Source organism: Salvelinus fontinalis, unplaced genomic scaffold (genome assembly GCF_029448725.1).
Source record: "Salvelinus fontinalis isolate EN_2023a unplaced genomic scaffold, ASM2944872v1 scaffold_0006, whole genome shotgun sequence".
NCBI classification, from domain to species: Eukaryota; Metazoa; Chordata; class Actinopteri; order Salmoniformes; family Salmonidae; genus Salvelinus; species Salvelinus fontinalis.
The window spans coordinates 959,146-983,587 of NW_026600215.1; the positions used below are offsets into that span (position 1 = coordinate 959,146).

General features: G+C 43.9%; 1 protein-coding gene across 1 annotated transcript in view; it reads right to left on the minus strand.

Moving 5' to 3' along the window:
* Positions 1-24,442, minus strand: part of cntn5 (contactin 5) — a 737,853-nt gene that overhangs the window by 447,375 nt on the left and 266,036 nt on the right. Inside the window, exon 3 of the mRNA XM_055910389.1 lies at positions 11,287-11,499. Coding sequence (XP_055766364.1) covers positions 11,287-11,499 — 213 coding nt within the window. The remainder of the gene's footprint in view (positions 1-11,286; positions 11,500-24,442) is intronic.

The following is a 24,442-nucleotide window of genomic DNA, read 5'->3' on the forward strand; positions in this document are numbered from 1 at the left end:
CTAGGGCACACCAGCTTAGTGCTAACGGGGTGAGCTGTTCACAGTGGACTTCCTCCTAGGGCACACCAGCTTAGTGCTAACGGGGTGAGCTGTTCACAGTGGACTTCCTCCTAGGGCACACCAGCTTAGTGCTAACGGGGTGAGCTGTTCACAGTGGACTTCCTCCTAGGGCACACCAGCTTAGTGCTAACAGGGTGAGCTGTTCACAGTGGACTTCCTCCTAGGGCACACCAGCTTAGTGCTAACAGGGTGAGCTGTTCACAGTGGACTTCCTCCTAGGGCACACCAGCTTAGTGCTAACAGGGTGAGCTGTTCACAGTGGACTTCCTCCTAGGGCACACCAGCTTAGTGCTAACGGGGTGAGCTGTTCACAGTGGACTTCCTCCTAGGGCACACCAGCTTAGTGCTAACGGGGTGAGCTGTTCACAGTGGACTTCCTCCTAGGGCACACCAGCTTAGTGCTAACGGGGTGAGCTGTTCACAGTGGACTTCCTCCTAGGGCACACCAGCTTAGTGCTAACAGGGTGAGCTGTTCACAGTGGACTTCCTCCTAGGGCACACCAGCTTAGTGCTAACGGTATACATCTGGTTCATAGGAAATGATTACTGCATACAATAGATGTAGGATCAGCAGAGGCATTCAGGGCAGTTAGAGGGACATAAATTAGGTTACTTATATTGTGTCTACTGATGCCCATGGGATAATGTACATTTGCTGAAGCATTATGACAACTCAGCGACACAACGGTAGGGATTAACTGAGTTGGGCTTGGGTCATTGATAAGTCATTGTCTCAACGCAGCCTTAAAGTGCTGTGAAAGGATCCAGGATCCCACAGGATTTGGGTGGATCCCATCCTCCTTATAAAACCTGTTTTGTTTCAAAAGCATTGAAATTGTCAACAAAAGTTACACCCATTGAGCTGCAATAATCACGTAGCCAGTTGTGAAGAGAAATAATCCTGCTAAAGCGTTCAATGCCGCGATTCAGAGAGGGCACAGGGCCAGATATGATCAGAGAGGACACAGGGCCAGATATGATCAGAGAAGAACACAGGGACAGATATGATCAGAGAGGGCACAGGGCCAGATATGATCAGAGAGGGCACAGGGCCAGATATGATCAGAGAGGGCACAGGGCCAGATGTGATCAGAGAGGGCACAGGGCCAGATATGATCAGAGAGGACACAGGGCCAGATATGATCAGAGAGGGCACAGGGACAGATATGATCAGAGAGGGCACAGGGCCAGATGTGATCAGAGAGGGCACAGGGCCAGATATGATCAGAGAGGACACAGGGCCAGATATGATCAGAGAGGGCACAGGGACAGATATGATCAGAGAGGGCACAGGGCCAGATATGATCAGAGAGGGCACAGGGCCAGATATGATCAGAGAGGACACAGGGCCAGATATGATCAGAGAGGGCACAGGGACAGATATGATCAGAGAGGGCACAGGGACAGATATGATCAGAGAGGGCACAGGGCCAGATATGATCAGAGAGGTCACAGGGCCAGATATGATCAGAGAGGACACAGGGCCAGATGTGATCAGAGAGGGCACAGGGCCAGATATGATCAGAGAGGGCACAGGGCCAGATATGATCAGAGAGGGCACAGGGCCAGATATGATCAGAGAGGACACAGGGCCAGATATGATCAGAGAGGACACAGGGCCAGATATGATCAGAGAGGACACAGGGACAGATATGATCAGAGAGGACACAGGGCCAGATATGATCAGAGAGGACACAGGGCCAGATGTGATCAGAGAGGACACAGGGCCAGATGTGATCAGAGAGGACACAGGGCCAGATATGATCAGAGAGGACACAGGGCCAGATATGATCAGAGAGGACACAGGGCCAGATGTGATCAGAGAGGACACAGGGCCAGATGTGATCAGAGAGGACACAGGGCCAGATATGATCAGAGAGGACACAGGGCCAGATATGATCAGAGAGGACACAGGGCCAGATGTGATCAGAGAGGACACAGGGCCAGATGTGATCAGAGAGGGCACAGGGCCAGATATGATCAGAGAGGGCACAGGGCCAGATATGATCAGAGAGGGCACAGGGCCAGATATGATCAGAGAGGACACAGGGCCAGATGTGATCAGAGAGGGCACAGGGCCAGATATGATCAGAGAGGACACAGGGCCAGATGTGATCAGAGAGGGCACAGGGCCAGATATGATCAGAGAGGACACAGGGCCAGATGTGATCAGAGAGGGCACAGGGCCAGATATGATCAGAAAGGGATCAGTGCCAGAGAGGGCACAGGGCCAGATATGATCAGAGAGGGCACAGGGCCAGATATGATCAGAGAGGGCACAGGGCCAGATATGATCAGAGAGGACACAGGGCCAGATATGATCAGAGAGGGCACAGGGCCAGATATGATCAGAGAGGGCACAGGGCCAGATATGATCAGAGAGGGCACAGGGCCAGATATGATCAGAGAGGGCACAGGGCCAGATATGATCAGAGAGGACACAGGGCCAGATATGATCAGAGAGGGCACAGGGCCAGATATGATCAGAGAGGGCACAGGGCCAGATATGATCAGAGAGGGCACAGGGCCAGATATGATAAGAGAGGGCACAGGGCCAGATATGATCAGAGAGGACACAGCGCCAGATATGATCAGAGAGGGCACAGGGCCAGATATGATCAGAGAGGGCACAGGGCCAGATATGATCAGAGAGGACACAGGGCCAGATATGATCAGAGAGGGCACAGGGCCAGATATGATCAGAGAGGGCACAGGGCCAGATATGATCAGAGAGGGCACAGGGCCAGATATGATAAGAGAGGGCACAGGGCCAGATATGATCAGAGAGGACACAGGGCCAGATATGATCAGAGAGGGCACAGGGCCAGATATGATCAGAGAGGGCACAGGGCCAGATATGATCAGAGAGGGCACAGGGCCAGATATGATCAGAGAGGGCACAGGGCCAGATATGATCAGAGAGGGCACAGGACCAGATATGATCAGAGAGGGCACAGGGCCAGATATGATCAGAGAGGGCACAGGGCCAGATATGATAAGAGAGGGCACAGGGCCAGATATGATCAGAGAGGACACAGGGCCAGATATGATCAGAGAGGGCACAGGGCCAGATATGATCAGAGAGGGCACAGGGACAGATATGATCAGAGAGGGCACAGGGCCAGATATGATCAGAGAGGGCACAGGGCCAGATATGATCAGAGAGGACACAGGGCCAGATATGATCAGAGAGGACACAGGGCCAGATATGATCAGAGAGGGCACAGGGCCAGATATGATCAGAGAGGGCACAGGGCCAGATATGATCAGAGAGGGCACAGGGCCAGATATGATCAGAGAGGGCACAGGGCCAGATATGATCAGAGAGGTCACAGGGCCAGATATGATCAGAGAGGGCACAGGGCCAGATATGATGGGTCTTTTGTTAGCAGAAAGTCAATCAGCTATTTAAAATCCAGTTTAAACTGTTCAGAGCTGCCCTTCATAATGTCATTAAAACCCACATGGACTACGATAGAATGGATTTCCATGTCCTGATGTAGTACATTCAGGAGCAGCTTAGTAATGTCATTAAAACCCACATGGACTAGAAAAGAATCAATGTCCATGTCCTGGTGTAGTACATTCAGGAGCAGCTTAGTAATGTCATTAAAACCCACATGTCCTGGTGTAGTACGTTCAGGAGCAGCTTAGTAATGTCATTAAAACCCACATGTCCTGGTGTAGTACATTCAGGAGCAGCTTAGTAATGTCATTAAAACCCTCATGGACTACGATAGAATCAATGTCCATGTCCTGATGTAGTACGTTCAGGAGCAGCTTAGTAATGTAATTTACTCGAGCTCTGGGATAGGACATTGTTCTTGCACCAGGAACGGCTACATTTCTTACCATGGAGCTGCTAAAAAGCACGGCTTGCAAGAAGGATGAGGAAAACCTCCCACTCCCACGCTTCACAGGATTCAGAAAACTCTTTATGGACGGGCGAGAGGCAGGATGACTTGAGCCCGTTGCTCCCGGTGCCTGGTGCAGGCCTCCGACAGATGGAGAAGCCCCACTCGATCCAGAGCAGGGATGGAAGGTTGCCGACGTCGACTTCCAAATCGTAGGGGAAGGAGTAGGAATAGGCACAGCGGCCGCAGACACAGTTACCCCAGGCATCGAAGGTGCAGGAAGATCAGGCTCCAGGATGGCAAAACTATTAGATGTTTGTATCCTCTCCGGGCCTCTAGTCTGGAAAGGGGCATACCGAGTCAGTTGTACAACTGAATGTTTTCAACTGAAAAGTCTTCCACATTTAACCCTCTGAATCAGAGAGGTGCGGGTGCCTGCCTTAATCGACATCCACGACACCCAGGGAACAGTGGGTTAACTGCCTTGCTCAGGGCCCGGGGAACTGTGGATTAACTGCCTTGCTCAGGGCCCGGGGAACGTGATGTTCATGTATTTCTCCAGACAAAGAGGGAACCGTTCATGTATTTCTCCAGACAAAGAGGGAACCGTTCATGTATTTCTCCTGACAAGGTGGGAACCGTTCATGTATTTCTCCAGACAAGGAGGGAACCGTTCATGTATTTCTCCAGACATATAGGGAACCGTTCATGTATTTCTCCAGACATATAGGGAACCGTTCATGTATTTCTCCAGACATATAGGGAACCGTTCATGCATTTCTCCAGACAAGGTGGGAACCGTTCATGTATTTCTCCAGACAAGGTGGGAACCGTTCATGCATTTCTCCAGACAGAGAGGGCTCCATTGCAAAAATAATCTGGTACCAACTAGATTAATTAATGGCTAGCAGTTTAGCGTCTCTGTCAAGCAGGATTCAACCTGTCTGTTAATCGGGATTCCGTCACAAGAAATAGCAGTCCTAGCTGTTAAAAGTTTTGTTTAAATCAAAAAAAAAAAAAAAAGTTTAATCCAGCATACAATGTTCAGCTGCACACTACTCACATTGATACAGGAAGACTTGTTTATACTGCTCCCCAGTCAGACTGAATCTAGTGTCTCCAGAAGAGGATGTGATGTCATTGATACAGGAAGACTTGTTTATACTGCTCCCCAGTCAGACTGAATCTAGTGTCTCCAGAAGAGGATGTGATGTCATTGATACAGGAAGACTTGTTTATACTGCTCCCCAGTCAGACTGAATCTAGTGTCTCCAGAAGAGGATGTGATGTCATTGATACAGGAAGACTTGTTTATACTGCTCCCCAGTCAGACTGAATCTAGTGTCTCCAGAAGAGGATGTGATGTCATTGTTACAGGAAGACTTGTTTATACTGCTCCCCAGTCAGACTGAATCTAGTGTCTCCAGAAGAGGATGTGATGTCATTGATACAGGAAGACTTGTTTATACTGATCCCCAGTCAGACTGAATCTAGTGTCTCCAGAAGAGGATGTGATGTCATTGATACAGGAAGACTTGTTTATACTGCTCCCCAGTCAGACTGAATCTAGTGTCTCCGGAAGAGGATGTGATGTCATTGTTACAGGAAGACTTGTTTATACTGCTCCCCAGTCAGACTGAATCTAGTGTCTCCAGAAGAGGATGTGATGTCATTGATACAGGAAGACTTGTTTATACTGATCCCCAGTCAGACTGAATCTAGTGTCTCCAGAAGAGGATGTGATGTCATTGATACAGGAAGACTTGTTTATACTGATCCCCAGTCAGACTGATTCAAGTGTCCTCATGTCTCTGGTAGTGGAACTGATGAGGTGATCGAAGACATGACAGGTCTTGTAGCCAATGAGAGATGGGGAACGGGTGTGGGAGTTTTCTCTCCATGCTCTACTATGGCTATAGGACTATGCATTATGTGGACTACTAGGAATCATCATACCTTATCTAGTTGTGATTTTCAAATTAGAGTCCATGTCATTTGTGAAACAAACAGCATTTACAGACTGTCCTGCCATAATCATTCTAAAACTAAAACAGAAAAGTAGGTGAATATTAGCAGATTGACATGTCCTTATCTTCTCCAGATGCACTGGTAAATCTGGGACAGGATGGAGTTGACCACTGCAGAAACCATGTGTTTGTTCCAGCTGTGGTAAATCTGGGACAGGATGGAGTTGACCCCTACCTGTCCCAGACCTGCTGTTTTCAACTCTTAATGATCGGCTATGAAAAGCCAACTGACATTTATTCCTGATTATTATTTGACCATGCTTGTCATTTATGAACATTTTGAAAATCTTGGCTCTCTCTAATTTTCTCCTTCTCTCTTTCTCTTGGAGGACCTGAGCCCTAGGACCATACGTCGGGACTACCGGCCGTGGTGACTCCTTGCTGCCCCCAGTCCGCCTGGCCTTGCTGCTATTCCAGTTTCAGCTGTTCTGCCTGCGGTTATGGAACCGCCACCTGTCCCAGACCTGTTGTTTTTCAACTCTTAATGATCAGCTATGAAAAGCCAACTGAAAATTATTCATGATTATTATTTGACCATGCTTGTCACTTATGAACATTTTTGAACATCTTGGCATAGTTCTGTTATAATCTCCACCCGGCACAGCCAGAAGAGGACTGGCCACCCCTCATAGCCTGGTTCCTCTCTAGGTTTCTTCCTAGGTTTTGGCCTTTCTAGGGAGTTTTTCCTAGCCACCGTGCTTCTACACCTGCATTCTAGCTGTTTGGGGTTTTAGGCTGGGTTTCTGTACAGCACTTTGAGATATCAGCTGATGTACGAAGGGCTATATAAAATAAAATTGATTGATTGATTGAGTTGACCACTGCAGAAACCATGTGTTTGTTCCAGCTGTGGTAAATCTGGGACAGGATGGAGTTGACCACTGCAGAAACCATGTGTTTGTTCCAGCTGTGGTAAATCTGGGACAGGATGGAGTTGACCACTGCAGAAACCATGTGTTTGTTCCAGCTGTGGTAAATCTGGGACAGGATGGAGTTGACCACTGCAGCTCGGGTCAAAAGTAGTGCACTAAGCAGAGAATAGGGTGCCATTTCGGACGTAGCCAGGGTCTAACCAAGCAGGAAGCAGCCGTGATGTCTGGAGGCCATGTGGGACATAGCCAGGGTCTAACCAAGCAGGAAGCAGCCGTGCTGTCTGGAGGCCATGTGGAACGTAGCCAGGGTCTAACCAAGCAGGAAGCAGCCGTGGCCGTGATGTCTGGTGGCCATGTGGGACATAGCCAGGGTCTAACCAAGCAGGAAGCAGCCGTGATGTCTGGAGGCCATGTGGGACATAGCCAGGGTCTAACCAAGCAGGAAGCAGCCGTGGCCGTGCTGTCTGGAGGCCATGTGGGACATAGCCAGGGTCTAACCAAGCAGGAAGCAGCCGTGACCGTGATGTCTGGAGGCCATGTGGGACATAGCCAGGGTCTAACCAAGCAGGAAGCAGCCGTGCTGTCTGGAGGCCATGTGGGACGTAGCCAGGGTCTAACCAAGCAGGAAGCAGCCGTGACCGTGCTGTCTGGAGGCCATGTGGGACATAGCCAGGGTCTAACCAAGCAGGAAGCAGCCGTGGCCGTGCTGTCTGGAGGCCATGTGGGACATAGCCAGGGTCTAACCAAGCAGGAAGCAGCCGTGACCGTGCTGTCTGGAGGCCATGTGGGACATAGCCAGGGTCTAACCAAGCAGGAAGCAGCCGTGACCGTGCTGTCTGGAGGCCATGTGGGACATAGCCAGGGTCTAACCAAGCAGGAAGCAGCCGTGACCGTGATGTCTGGAGGCCATGTGGGACATAGCCAGGGTCTAACCCAGCAGGAAGCAGCCGTGATGTCTGGAGGCCATGTGGGACATAGCCAGGGTCTAACCAAGCAGGAAGCAGCCGTGACCGTGATGTCTGGAGGCCATGTGGGACATAGCCAGGGTCTAACCAAGCAGGAAGCAGCCGTGCTGTCTGGAGGCCATGTGGGACATAGCCAGGGTCTAACCAAGCAGGAAGCAGCCGTGGCCGTGCTGTCTGGAGGCCATGTGGGACGTAGCCAGGGTCTAACCAAGCAGGAAGCAGCCGTGACCGTGATGTCTGGAGGCCATGTGGGACATAGCCAGGGTCTAACCAAGCAGGAAGCAGCCGTGATGTCTGGAGGCCATGTGGGACATAGCCAGGGTCTAACCAAGCAGGAAGCAGCCGTGATGTCTGGAGGCCATGTGAGACATAGCCAGGGTCTAACCAAGCAGGAAGCAGCCGTGACGTCTGGAGGCCATGTGGGACATAGCCAGGGTCTAACCAAGCAGGAAGCAGCCGTGATGTCTGGAGGCCATGTGGGACATAGCCAGGGTCTAACCAAGCAGGAAGCAGCCGTGGCCGTGATGTCTGGAGGCCATGTGGGACATAGCCAGGGTCTAACCAAGCAGGAAGCAGCCGTGATGTCTGGAGGCCATGTGGGACATAGCCAGGGTCTAACCAAGCAGGAAGCAGCCGTGGCCGTGATGTCTGGAGGCCATGTGGGACGTAGCCAGGGTCTAACCAAGCAGGAAGCAGCCGTGGCCGTGATGTCTGGAGGCCATGTGGGACATAGCCAGGGTCTAACCAAGCAGGAAGCAGCCGTGGCCGTGATGTCTGGAGGCCATGTGGGACATAGCCAGGGTCTAACCAAGCAGGAAGCAGCCGTGGCCGTGATGTCTGGAGGCCATGTGGGACGTAGCCAGGGTCTAACCAAGCAGGAAGCAGCCGTGGCCGTGATGTCTGGAGGCCATGTGGGACATAGCCAGGGTCTAACCAAGCAGGAAGCAGCCGTGGCCGTGATGTCTGGAGGCCATGTGGGACATAGCCAGGGTCTAACCAAGCAGGAAGCAGCCGTGACCGTGATGTCTGGAGGCCATGTGGGACGTAGCCAGGGTCTAACCAAGCAGGAAGCAGCCGTGCTGTCTGGAGGCCATGTGGGACGTAGCCAGGGTCTAACCAAGCAGGAAGCAGCCGTGATGTCTGGAGGCCATGTGGGACGTAGCCAGGGTCTAACCAAGCAGGAAGCAGCCGTGCTGTCTGGAGGCCATGTGGGACGTAGCCAGGGTCTAACCAAGCAGGAAGCAGCCGTGATGTCTGGAGGCCATGTGGGACATAGCCAGGGTCTAACCAAGCAGGAAGCAGGAAGCAGGAAGCAGCCGTGATGTCTGGAGGCCAGGCAGAGACAGAAGCTCCCTGATGGAGCTCTAGTACCAAGACGGACTCTCCAGAGGTTGTATATATTATGGTCATTGTATGTAGAAAACTTTATGAATGTGCCAAATATCCAGTTACAGGTCACACCTCTGACCTCTCATGGGACATTTGGCTGGCAATCATCACCTCTGACCCTGCCCTTCTTGGCCCTCGGCCAATTACAAGGATAGGCCGGGCCCAGTATATAAGAAAGGTGAGCTGGCCAAGGCCGGGGTCAGATGTCAGTCTCATTTTCCAGTTCCAGCTGTACTTTTTCCATGGACTCTTTTTTTTCCCAACATCTCGACTATAAATTCTGAACCATCGTTGTGGTGTGAATGAGGAATAAGTTACACCTCTTCACCAAACAGCTTCATAATGGCTGTTAAGTGTAATTATCTGGGAAATCGTTTTCACAGCGGTTATTACATGGCTATTACTTTTAACTCTTTCCTTCGATTTTATTCATGTACAATTCAATGGTCAAGTGTTTCCATTGCTTTGTGTGTAGAGCCTTCCGGTAATAGTTTCTCATCACTTCTGCACTTTGCTGTTTACTGAGCCACAGGGTCGGTGCCAGAACCAATCAGAGCCACAGGGCCGGTGCCAGAACCAATCAGAGCCACAGGGCCGGTGCCAGAACCAATCAGAGCCACAGGGCCGGTGCCAGAACCAATCAGAGCCACAGGGCCAGAAGGAATCAGTTCAAAACACCATTCAGTCAACTACACTATAAAGCTGTATGTGTCTGAGACAATAAAGCAGGGATCATCAACTAAATTCAGACACATTTTTTTTTGCGAATGGTCGGTGGGCCGGAACATAATTACAAATAATTTATAGACTGCAAAATGACCGCAAGAAGCCTAAACAGATATAATGGTTGACTAAAACATAATCAATTCAAACCTTGCTTACATTTGTATGTGATTACTTTGTGTCTCTGTATTAAGGAATACTTGGGAACAGATTTCTTAAATTAAAATCACTTGGAGCTGATTTCCTGGTGTTTTTACAGTCTTTTATGTCCAACAATGAAAATTCCACACACCAAAGAAATATCGATATATATATTTTTGCTCAGAAGACCAGGGGGGGGACAAATATAAACCACATTGGGGCCATCAGTTGGGGAACACTGCAATACAGGGCTATTAGTCATCTTGAGTCTGTGTCCTGTCTGTCATTGTGCCTCCAAACATGTACCCAGAGCGATCCTCCCTTATCTTAACCTATTTTTCAAGTATTTTAAATAACTAAAATACTTGTTGCTTTTTCTTGAACTTGCCAATGGATCAGATGGGAAGGGTTTAGTCTTCTAGGATTATCTGACATTGTTCCATAGTGCCAGGTACACTCAATAAAGATCACACTTTGTTCCATAGTGCCAGGCAAGCTCAATAAAGAACACACTTTGTCCCATAGTGCCAGACAAGCTCAATAAAAGATCACACTTTGTTCCACAGTGCCAGGCAAGCTCAATAAAGATCACACTTTGTCCCATAGTGCCAGACAAGCTCAATAAAGATCACACTTTGTTCCATAGTGCCAGGCAAGCTCAATAAAGAACACACTTTGTTCCATAGTGCCAGACAAGCTCAATAAAGAACACCATGTGTTCCATAGTGCCAGGCAAGCTCAATAAAGCAGTGTTCCATAGTGCCAGGCAAGCTCAATAAAGCAGTGTTCCATAGTGCCAGGCAAGCTCAATAAAGCAGTGTTCCATAGTGCCAGGCAAGCTCAATAAAGCAGTGTTCCATAGTGCCAGGCAAGCTCAATAAAGCAGTGTTCCATAGTGCCAGGCAAGCTCAATAAAGCAGTGTTCCATAGTGCCAGGCAAGCTCAATAAAGCAGTGTTCCATAGTGCCAGGCAAGCTCAATAAAGCAGTGTTCCATAGTGCCAGGCAAGCTCAATAAAGCAGTGTTCCATAGTGCCAGGCAAGCTCAATAAAGCACAGCTAAAGTGTCTAAATGATTTAGAATACTATTTGAAAAGTAGCAGACTGCAATGCATCAGATGTTGGTGGATGTAAATGTGCCCTCCTCCAGTCGGTCCCATATCACACGGGGCACAACAACACTGCAGGCCTTGGCTAGGCATTAGCTGGGAAGTAGAGTAGACTATTAGCCAGGACTGATTGACTGACTGACTGACCTTGGCTCCTGTATTCCTCCTGAGAGCTGAGCAGACTGAGGGTAGACAGGTGATGGTTGGAGAACGATGCCGGCCAGTCAGGAGTCACCAGCCCTCTGCCGTGGTCATATCGGTGTCGAGGCCGGGGCCACGAACTGAGCAGCGATGAGGAGATGTCTGGTTTCATTCTCAACACTGCTGCGTATGACACTGGCCGTACTGCTACAGCAAAGTCTGCAAAGAAATGGAAGGAGGGAATACGAACTGAGTTACATTTAAATGGCATATTCACCTAATAATGTTCAGCAATTCACATGTTCTACAGAAGCTCATGACAATATGTTTAGATACTGTATAACAGCAGCTATCCCCACTGTGAATTAGATACTGTATAACAGCAGCTATCCCCACTGTGAATTAGATAATGTATAACAGCAGCTATCACCACTGTGAATTAGATACTGTATAACAGCAGCTATCACCACTGTGAATTAGATACTGTATAACAGCAGCTATCACCACTGTGAATTAGATACTGTATAACAGCTATCACCACTGTGAATTAGATACTGTATAACAGCTATCACCACTGTGAATTAGATAATGTATAACAGCTATCCCCACTGTGAATTAGATACTGTATAACAGCAGCTAACCCCACTGTGAATTAGATACTGTATAACAGCAGCTATCACCTCTGTGAATTAGATACTGTATAACAGCTATCACCACTGTGAATTAGATAATGTATAACAGCTATCACCACTGTGAATTAGATACTGTATAACAGCAGCTAACCCCACTGTGAATTAGATAATGTATAACAGCTATCCCCACTGTGAATTAGATACTGTATAACAGCAGCTAACCCCACTGTGAATTAGATACTGTATAACAGCTATCACCACTGTGAATTAGATACTGTATAACAGCAGCTATCACCACTGTGAATTAGATACTGTATAACAGCAGCTATCACCACTGTGAATTAGATACTGTATAACAGCAGCTATCCCCACTGTGAATTAGATAATGTATAACAGCAGCTATCCCCACTGTGAATTAGATAATGTATAACAGCAGCTATCACCACTGTGAATTAGATACTGTATAACAGCAGCTATCCCCACTGTGAATTAGATAATGTATAACAGCAGCTATCCCCACTGTGAATTAGATAATGTATAACAGCAGCTATCCCCACTGTGAATTAGATAATGTATAACAGCAGCTATCACCACTGTGAATTAGATAATGTATAACAGCTATCCCCACTGTGAATTAGATAATGTATAACAGCAGCTATCACCACTGTGAATTAGATAATGTATAACAGCTATCACCACTGTGAATTAGATAATGTATAACAGCTATCCCCACTGTGAATTAGATACTGTATAACAGCAGCTAACCCCACTGTGAATTAGATACTGTATAACAGCAGCTATCACCACTGTGAATTAGATAATGTATAACAGCTATCACCACTGTGAATTAGATACTGTATAACAGCAGCTATCCCCACTGTGAATTAGATACTGTATAACAGCAGCTATCACCACTGTGAATTAGATACTGTATAACAGCTATCACCACTGTGAATTAGATACTGTATAACAGCAGCTATCACCACTGTGAATTAGATACTGTATAACAGCCATCACCACTGTGAATTAGATAATGTATAACAGCAGCTATCACCACTGTGAATTAGATACTGTATAACAGCAGCTATCACCACTGTGAATTAGATAATGTATAACAGCAGCTATCACCACTGTGAATTAGATACTGTATAACAGCAGCTATCACCACTGTGAATTAGATAATGTATAACAGCAGCTATCCCCACTGTGAATTAGATACTGTATAACAGCAGCTATCCCCACTGTGAATTAGATAATGTATAACAGCTATCCCCACTGTGAATTAGATAATGTATAACAGCAGCTATCCCCACTGTGAATTAGATACTGTATAACAGCAGCTATCACCACTGTGAATTAGATACTGTATAACAGCAGCTATCCCCACTGTGAATTAGATACTGTATAACAGCAGCTATCCCCACTGTGAATTAGATACTGTATAACAGCAGCTATCCCCACTGTGAATTAGATACTGTATAACAGCAGCTATCACCACTGTGAATTAGATACTGTATAACAGCAGCTATCCCCACTGTGAATTAGATAATGTATAACAGCAGCTATCCCCACTGTGAATTAGATAATGTATAACAGCAGCTATCCCCACTGTGAATTAGATAATGTATAACAGCAGCTATCCCCACTGTGAATTAGATACTGTATAATAGCAGGGACACATTTTAGCTGGAAACATGTCCAGCCAATTCAATTACTTTTTAAAAACTATTGTAAAACAACTTGTCACGCCCTGACCTTAGTTATCTTTGTTTTCTTTATTATTTGGTTAGGTCAGGGTGTTACAAGGGTGGTTTGTTTAGTTTTTGTATTGTCTAGGGGTTTTTGTATGTCTAGGTGTTTATATGTCTATGGTTGCCTAGATTGGTTCTCAATCAGAGGCAGCTGTTTATCGTTGTGCTGATTGGGGACCATATTTAGGTAGCCATATTCCTTGGGTATTTTGTGGGTCGTTATTCTATGTGTATAGTTGCCTGTTGTGCACTAGCCATATTGCTTTACGGTTCGTTTTGTTGTTTTGTTTAGTTCTGTTCAGTGTTCTCTCTTTTATTAAAGAGTTATGTTCTCTTACTACGCTGCGCCTTGGTCTCCTCGCTATGACGACCGTGACACAACTCTTCACTTTTTCCACATGTTGTTGTGTTACAGCCTGAATTCAGAATTGATTAAATTGAGATTTTGCGTATGTGTCCGGCACACAATACCCCGTAATGTCAAAGTGTAAATATGAACTACTACCTCATCTCTGTATCCAACACATACAATTATCTGTAATGTCCCTCAGTCAAGCAGTGAATTTCAAACACAGATTCAACCACAAAAGACCAGGGAGGTTTTTCAATACCTTGAAAAGAAGGGTAGATGGGTTAAAATAAAAAAGCAGACATTAAATATCCCTTTGAACATGGTGAAGTTATTCATTACAGTTTGGATGGTGTTAATAAACCCAGTCACAACCAAGACACAGGTGTCCTTCCTAACTCAGTTGCTGGAGAGGAAGAAAACCACTCAGGGATTTCACCATGAGGCCAATGGTGACTTTAAAACAGTTAAAGAGTGTGATAGGAGAGAATTGAGGATGGATCAACAACATCGTATTTACTCCACAATACTAACCTAAATGACAGAGTGAAAAGTAAGCAAGCCTGTACATAATAAAAATATTACAAAATATGCATCCTGTTTGCAACAAGGCACTAAAGTAATACTGCAAAATATGTGGCAAAGAAATGAACTTCATGTCCTGAATACAAAGTGTTATGTCACGCCCTGACCATAGAGAGCCCTTGGTTCTCTATGGTGTTGTAGGTCAGGGCGTGACTAGGGGGGTGTTCTAGTTTTCCTATTTCTATGTTGGTGAACTTGGTATGCTTCCCAATTAGAGGCAGCTGATTATCGTTGTCTCTAATTGAGGCTCATACTTAAGTTCTCCATTGTTCCCACCTGGGTTGTGGGATATTGTGTTTGTGTTTGTGCTTGTTGCACCACTGATGTCACGTTTTCGTTGTTGGTTTATTGTTTTTTTGTTTGAAGTTTCACCGTAATAAAGATGTGGAACTCTACACACACTGCGCCTTGGTCCGTCCATTATCAAGAACGTGACATGTTATGTTTGGGGCAAATCCAACACAACGCATCAATGAGTACCACTCTTCATATTTTCAAGAATGGTGGTGGCTGCATCATGTTATGGGTATGCTTGTCCTCGACAAGGACTGGGGAGTATTAAAAAAAGAAAGAAAAAAAAGAAAATAGAGCTAAACACAGGCAAAATCTTAGAGGAAAACCTGGTTCAGTCTGCTTTCCACCAGACACTGGGAGATGAATTCACCTTTCAGCAGGACAATAACCTGGAGCTGTTTATGGAAATCTATGGCAAGACCTGATAATGGCTGGCTAGCACTGATCAACAACCAACTTGACAGAGATTGAAGAATAATGTGCAAATATTGTACAATCCAGGTGTGCAAAGCTCTTAGATACAGTACCTCCCAGTAAGACTCAGAGCTCCTAGATACAGTACCTCCCAGTAAGACTCAGAGCTCCTAGACACAGTACTTCCCAGTACGACTCAGAGCTCCTAGATACAGCACTTCCCAGTAAGACTCAGAGCTCCTAGACACAGTACTTCCCAGTAAGACTCAGAGCTCTTAGATACAGTACCTCCCAGTAAGACTCAGAGCTCCTAGACACAGTACTTCCCAGTAAGACTCAGAGCTCCTAGACACAGTACTTCCCAGTAAAACTCAGAGCTCCTAGATACAGTACTTCCCAGTACGACTCAGAGCTCCTAGATACAGTACTTCCCAGTAAGACTCAGAGCTGTTAGACACAGTACTTCCCAGTAATACTCAGAGCTCCTAGATACAGTACCTCCCAGTAAGACTCAGAGCTGTTAGATACAGTACCTCCCAGTAAGACTCAGAGCTCCTAGATACAGTACTTCCCAGTAAGACTCAGAGCTCCTAGATACAGTACTTCCCAGTAAGACTCAGAGCTGTTAGATACAGTACTTCCCAGTAAGACTCACAGCTGTAATCACTGCCAAAGGTGATTCAAACATGTATTGACTCAGGGGTGTGAATAAATTTGTAAATAAGATATTTCTGTATTACATGTTCAATAAATTTGCAAAGAAAATATAAAAACATGTTTTCACTTTGTCATTATGGGGTATTGTGTGTAGATGGGTGAGATAAAAAAATCTATTTAATCCACGTTGAATGCAGGCGGTAACACAACAAACATGTGGAATAGGTCAAGGGGTATGAAGACCTTGTGAAGGCTCTGTAGCCTCAGCGTACTAAAGCACACTGATGGTTACGTTACAATGAGCATGCGACAACAGATACAAAGTTATGTAACACAATATGGTTATACTTCAGCTTCTTGACATGACGGAGGACAAACAACTAGTGAAGTGGGACAGGTGGATTTCCTTTCATTGGCAGCATCACCAATGGCACTCCATCTCCTATTTAGTGGATTTGATGTCATAGGCAGCATCACCATTGGCACCCCATCTCCTATTTAGTGGATTTGATGTCATAGGCAGCATCTCCAATGGCACCCCATCTCCTATTTAGTGGATTTGATGTCATAGGCAGCATCTCCATTGGCACCCCATCTCCTATTTAGTGGATTTGATGTCATAGGCAGCATCTCCAATGGCACCCCATCTCCTATTTAGTGGATTTGATGTCATAGGCAGCATCTCCATTGGCACCCCATCTCCTATTTAGTCTCCCATCTCCCATCTCCTATTCAGCACTACTTTTGACCGGGGCCCATTTGAGACGCAGCCATAGTCTCAGGACTGATATTTATCACAGCCTCATAAACAATTATAACTATTTAATAAATGTCTTGCTGTCTGCCACACTGAAAAGTTTGTGGGGAAGGCTTGACAATGGACGAAGGCCAGAGATTGATGGCTGTAGGAGAACTTCTTTCCCGGACAGACGGACGGATGAGGACAGACGGATGGATGAGGACAGACGGACGGATGAGGACAGACGGACGGACGGATGAGGACAGACGGACGGATGAGGACAGACGGACGGATGAGGACAGACGGACGGATGAAGACAGACGGACCGATGAGGACAGACGGACGGAAGAGGACAGACGGACGGATGAGGACAGACGGACGGATGAGGACAGACAGACGGATGAGGACGGACGGGAGGACAGACGGACGGATGAGGACAGACGGGAGGACAGACGGACGGATGAGGACAGAGGGACGGATGAGGACAGACGGACGGATGAGGACAGACGGACGGATGAGGACAGACGGACGGATGAAGACAGACGGACCGATGAGGACAGACGGACGGAAGAGGACAGACGGACGGATGAGGACAGACGGACGGATGAGGACAGACAGACGGATGAGGACAGACGGGAGGACAGACGGACGGATGAGGACAGACGGGAGGACAGACGGACGGATGAGGACAGAGGGACGGATGAGGACAGACGGGAGGACAGACGGACGGATGAGGACAGACGGACGGATGAGGACAGACAGACGGATGAGGACAGACGGACGGATGAGGACAGACGGGAGGACAGACGGACGGATGAGGACAGACGGACGGATGAGGACAGACGGACGGATGAGGACAGACGGACGGATGAGGACAGACGGGAGGACAGACGGACGGATGAGGACAGACGGGAGGACAGACGGACGGATGAGGACAGACGGACGGATGAGGACAGACGGACGGATGAGGACAGACGGACGGATGAGGACAGACGGATGAGGACAGACGGACGGATGAGGACGGACGGACGGATGAGGACAGACGGACGGATGAGGACAGACAGACGGATGAGTACAGACGGACGGATGAGGACGGACAGCTAAACATAATAAAACGGCTCGGGTTTCAAGAAGAGACGTTCTAAAATGATTTCTTGGGCACAGCACATACATTCCCCCTCCTCTCTCTGCCAGAGTCCAATTTCTCCTTCTCCAATTCCACTTCATGTTCACTGCACATACATCAATGTCATTTGAAATATAAAAAAGGCCCAAATTGAGTAGAATAACAGAACAAGAACAACTTTCTTTAACGTGAGACATTGAGACAACGTGAGACATGTCTATTAGGTGTGAAGCTCTGCCTGGACTGGGCTGTCATAGCACGTCAGTATCAGGAAGCCTCTTCACCCCAAACACACTTCACATGAACAACACAATGACAACAAATCACGGCACACTAGAAGAGATTTGCAAAAAAAAATAACTTTGGAAAAGGAAACCTTTTTAGATAATTTAGTCAAGGATTTTTTTGACAATTTAATTAATGAACCGCGATAACTTTTACATTCAAGTTCATTTGAAAACGTCAGTCTTGACACATTCATAAAAAACAAATCCTATTATGTTTGTATAACTGGAAAAGAAAAGAAATTAAAGTAAATGACAAGAATTGAAAGAAAATTAGAATAAAAATAAACAAGTATTGCCTGCGGGGAAAAAATACTGTATGCTGCAAAGAATGAGTGATACTGAGAGAAAGAAATGAAGGATGATAAGATTGTCTAATCAAAGCCCATGGGCTTCTGGGTGTTTACTTCTCTCTGTGTGATAAAGTATGTTAAAAGACCAAAACAAAACTGAAAATAATCCCAGGTCTTTGGGGAGCTGTCTGCTCTGGAGAGAAAATACTACGCTATCTGAACATGTAAAGTAGGCAATTACTCTACTTATTCATAATTGCATTAAGGCTTAATCAACGTGCAGTGGGCATTTCATACGGCAGGAAACTATCATGAAGAAAGGAGAATCTATTAAATATTAAAGAGGAGTTTGACAGTTGATAAGCAGTGAGTTTGATATTTGCAAAGGAGCCAACTAGTATAGTAACTGCGTAGAGATAATGGATATTAACGGCGTAGAGATAATGGATAGTAACTGTGTATAGAGATAACAGATAGTAACTGTGTATAGAGATAACGGATAGTAACTGTGTAGAGATATAATGGATAGTAACTGTGTATAGGTATAATGGATAGTAACTGTGTATAGAGATAAAGGATAGTAACTGTGTAGAGATATAACGGATAGTAACTGTGTATAGAGATAATGGATAGTAACTGTGTATATAGATAACGGATAGTAACTGTGTATAGAGATAACAGATAGTAACGGTGTAGAGATATAACGGATAGTAACTGTGTATAGAGATAATGGATAGTAACTGTGTATAGAGATAATGGATAGTAACTGTGTATAGGTATAATGGATAGTAACTGTGTATAGAGATAACGGATAGTAACTGTGTAGAGATAATGGATAGTAACTGTGTAGAGATAATGGATAGTAACTGTGTAGAGATATAATGGATAGTAATGGTGTATAGAGATAACGGATAGTAACTGCGTAGAGATAATGGATAGTAACTGTGTAGAGATATAATGGATAGTAACTGTGAATAGATATAATGGATATTAACTATGTAGAGATAATGTATAGTAACTGTGTAGAGAGATAATGGATAGTAACTGTGTAGAGAGATAACAGATAGTAACTGTGTATAGAGATAACGGATAGTAACTGTGTAGAGATATAATGGATAGTAACTGTGTATAGGTATAATGGATAGTAACTGTGTATAGAGATAAAGGATAGTAACTGTGTAGAGATATAACGGATAGTAACTGTGTACAGAGATAACAGATAGTAACTGTGTAGAGATATAATGGATATTAACTGTGTAGAGATATAATGGATATTAACTGTGTATAGGTATAATGGATAGTAACTGTGTATAGAGATAATGGATAGTAACTGTGTATAGAGATAACGGATAGTAACTGTGTAGAGATATAACGGATAGTAACTGTGTACAGAGATAACAGATAGTAACTGTGTATAGAGATAACAGATAGTAACGGTGTAGAGATATAACGGATAGTAACTGTGTATAGAGATAATGGATAGTAACTGTGTATAGAGATAATGGATAGTAACTGTGTATAGAGATAACGGATAGTAACTGTGTATAGAGATAACAGATAGTAACGGTGTAGAGATATAACGGATAGTAACTGTGTATAGAGATAACGGATAGTAACTGTGTATAGAGATAACAGATAGTAACGGTGTAGAGATATAATGGATAGTAACTGTGTATAGAGATAATGGATAGTAACTGTGTATAGAGATAATGGATAGTAACTGTGTATAGGTATAATGGATAGTAACTGTGTATAGAGATAACGGATAGTAACTGTGTAGAGATAATGGATAGTAACTGTGTAGAGATAATGGATAGTAACTGTGTATAGCGATAATGGATAGTAACTGTGTATAGGTATAATGGATAGTAACTGTGTATAGGTATAATGGATAGTAACTGTGTATATAGATAACGGATAGTAACTGTGTAGAGATATAATGGATATTAACTGTGTAGAGATAATGTATAGTAACTGTGTAGAGAGATAATGGACAGTAACTGTGTAGAGAGATAACAGATAGTAACTGTGTATAGAGATAACGGATAGTAACTGTGTAGAGATATAATGGATAGTAACTGTGTATAGGTATAATGGATAGTAACTGTGTATAGAGATAAAGGATAGTAACTGTGTAGAGATATAACGGATAGTAACTGTGTACAGAGATAACAGATAGTAACTGTGTAGAGATATAATGGATAGTAACTGTGTATAGGTATAATGGATAGTAACTGTGTATAGAGATAACGGAGAGTAACTGTGTATAGAGATAACGGATAGTAACTGTGTATAGAGATAATGGATAGTAACTGTGTATAGCGATAATGGATAGTAACTGTGTATAGCAATAATGGATAGTAACTGTGTATAGGTATAATGGATAGTAACTGTGTATAGGTATAATGGATAGTAACTGTGTATATAGATAACGGATAGTAACTGTGTAGAGATATAACGGATAGTAACTGCGTAGAGATAATGGATAGTAACTGTGTAGAGATATAATGGATAGTAACTGTGTATAGAGATAACGGATAGCAACTGTGTAGAGATATAATGGATAGTAACTGTGTATAGAGATAACGGATAGTAACTGTGTAGAGATAAAATGGATAGTAACTGTGTATAGAGATAACGGATAGTAACTGTGTATAGAGATAACAGATAGTAACTGTGTAGAGATATAATGGATAGTAACTGTGTAGAGATATAACAGATAGTAACTGTGTAAAGATAATGGATAGTAACTGTGTAGAGATATAATGGATAGTAACTGTGTAGAGATATAACAAATAGTAACTGCGTAGAGATAATGGATAGTAACTGTGTATAGGGATAACGATAGCAACTGTGTAGAGATATAACGGACAGTAACTGTGTATAGAGATAACGGATAGTAACTGTGTAGAGATATAACGGATAGTAACTGCGTGGAGATAATGGATAGTAACTGTGTAGAGATATAACGGATAGTAACTGCGTAGAGATAATGGATAGTAACTGTGAAGAGATATAATGGATAGTAACTGTGTATAGAGATAACAGATAGTAACTGTGTAGAGATATAATGGATACAAACTGTGTAGAGATAATGGATAGTAACTGCGTAGAGATATAATGGATATTAACTGTGTAGAGATAATGTATAGTAACTGTGTAGAGATATAATGGATATTAACTGTGTATAGAGATAACGAATAGTAACTGTGTATAGATATAATGGATATTAACTGCGTAGAGATAATGGATAGTAACTGCGTAGAGATAATGGATAGTAAATGCGTATAGATAATGGATAGTAACTATGTATAGATAATGGATAGTAAATGCGTAGAGATATAATGGATATTAACTGTGTATAGAGATAACGGATAGTAACTGTGTATAGATATAATGGATATTAACTGCATAGTGATAATGGATAGTAACTGTGTATAGAGATAACGGATAGTAACTGTGTAGAGATATAACGGATAGTAACTGTGTAGAGATAATGGATAGTAACTGTGTATAGATATAATGGATATTAACTGTGTAGAGATAATGTATATTAACTGTGTATAGATAATGGATAGTAACTGTGTATAGAGATAACAGATAGTAACTGTGTACAGAGATAACAGATAGTAACTGCGTAGAGATAATGGATAGTAACTGTGTATAGAGATAGGGGATAGTAACTGTGTAGAGATATAATGGATAGTAACTGCGTCGAGATAATGGATAGTAACTGTGTATAGATATAATTGATATTAACTGTGTAGAGATAATGTATATTAACTGTGTATAGATAATGGATAGTAACTGTGTATAGAGATAACAGATAGTAACTGTGTACAGAGATAACAGATAGTAACTGCGTAGAGATAATGGATAGTAACTGTGTATAGAGATAATTGATATTAACTGTGTAGAGATAATGGATATTAACTGTGTATAGATATAATGGATATTAACTGTGTAGAGATAATGTAACTGTGTAGAGAGATAATGGATAGTAACTGTGTAGGGAGATACTGGATAGTAACTGTGTAGAGATAAGGGGTAGTAACTGTGTTGAGATAATGTATAGTAACTGTGTAGATATATAATGAATAGTAACTGTGTATAGATATAATTGATATTAACTGTGTAGAGATAATGTATATTAACTGTGTATAGATAATGGATAGTAACTGTGTATAGAGATAACAGATAGTAACTGTGTACAGAGATAACAGATAGTAACTGCGTAGAGATAATGGATAGTAACTGTGTATAGAGATAGGGGATAGTAACTGTGTAGAGATATAATGGATAGTAACTGCGTCGAGATAATGGATAGTAACTGTGTATAGATATAATTGATCTTAACTGTGTAGAGATAATGGATATTAACTGTGTATAGATATAATGGATATTAACTGTGTAGAGATAATGTAACTGTGTAGAGAGATAATGGATAGTAACTGTGTAGGGAGATACTGGATAGTAACTGTGTAGAGATAAGGGGTAGTAACTGTGTTGAGATAATGTATAGTAACTGTGTAGATATATAATGAATAGTAACTGTGTATAGAGATAACGGATAATAACTGCATAGCGATAATGGATAGTAACTGTGTATATAGGTTAATGGATAGTAACTGTGTATATAGATAATGTATAGTAACTGTGTAGAGAGATAATGGAAATTAACGGTGTATAGAGATAATGGATGTTAACGGTGTATAGAAATAATGGATAGTAACTGTGTACAGATAATGTATAGTAACTGTGTAGAGATAATGGATAGTAACCGTGTAGAGATAACGGATAGTAACTGGGTAGAGATAATGGATAGTAACTGGGTAGAGATAATGGATAGTAACTGGGTAGAGATAATGGATAGTAACCGTGTAGAGATAATGGATAGTAACTGGGTAGAGATAATGGATAGTAACCGTGTAGAGATAATGGATAGTAACTGGGTAGAGATAATGGATAGTAACCGTGTAGAGATAACGGATAGTAACTGGGTAGAGATAATGGATAGTAACTGGGTAGAGATAATAGATAGTAACTGGGTAGAGATAATGGATAGTAACTGGGTAGATATAATGGATAGTAACCGTGTAGAGATAAAGGATAGTAACTGGGTAGAGATAATAGATAGTAACTGGGTAGAGATAATGGAAAGTAACTGGGTAGAGATAATGGATAGTAACTGGGTAGAGATAATGGATAGTAACTGGGTAGAGATAATGGATAGTAACTGGGTAGAGATAATGGATAGTAACTGGGTAGAGATAATGGATAGTAACTGGGTAGAGTATGTGGTTGGACATCCAGGATGTTTTATATTCCAGATTGACATGTACTACGTAGATATAAATATATTAAACCCTCCTTGCCCTCCATGTGTAAGAGCAATATCCATATTGTTTTGTTATTAACCTTACTTTGCTACCTGCCAACTTTACAGTTTTTACTTTTTAATTACAGTTTATATTTTTTATTTTTCCCTCGCTCAACTTTTTCCATTAGACTTCTTAACTCCGGACGCTTTATCTGGACGTGGTTTGTCAGGACCTCCACCAGCCGAAGCTAAGTAGTAACATTAACATTAACATGATGCCTTGTAATTGCAGTCGCTGTACTCATAATATACAGGAGAACGATCGCCTTACGGCGAAGATAGCTGTGCTGCAAGCCCAGCTTCAGACGCAATCGTTAGGCAAGGGTAATTTCAGTGTAGGAAAGGATGAAACACCGTCTGTGCCACCAGTAAGTACAGATAGTAGTATAAATCCCCCCGCACAGTCCCCGCAGCTGGACAACTTTCTCATGGCTTCTGGCGGGAAATGCTGTAGGAATGCTCAACCGGTGTCCCTCATTCAGCCGACAGAAACTTTCAACCAGTTCTCCCCATTAAGCAGCGAGTCAGAGTCAGAGTCAGAGGCCGAGCCTTCTCTGGTCTCTACTCCTCCCGTTACGGAGTCTGAGATGCAGAAGCCTCCCACCATTAGCTCTGACAAATTGAAAACCCTAGTCATTGGTGACTCCATTACCCGCAG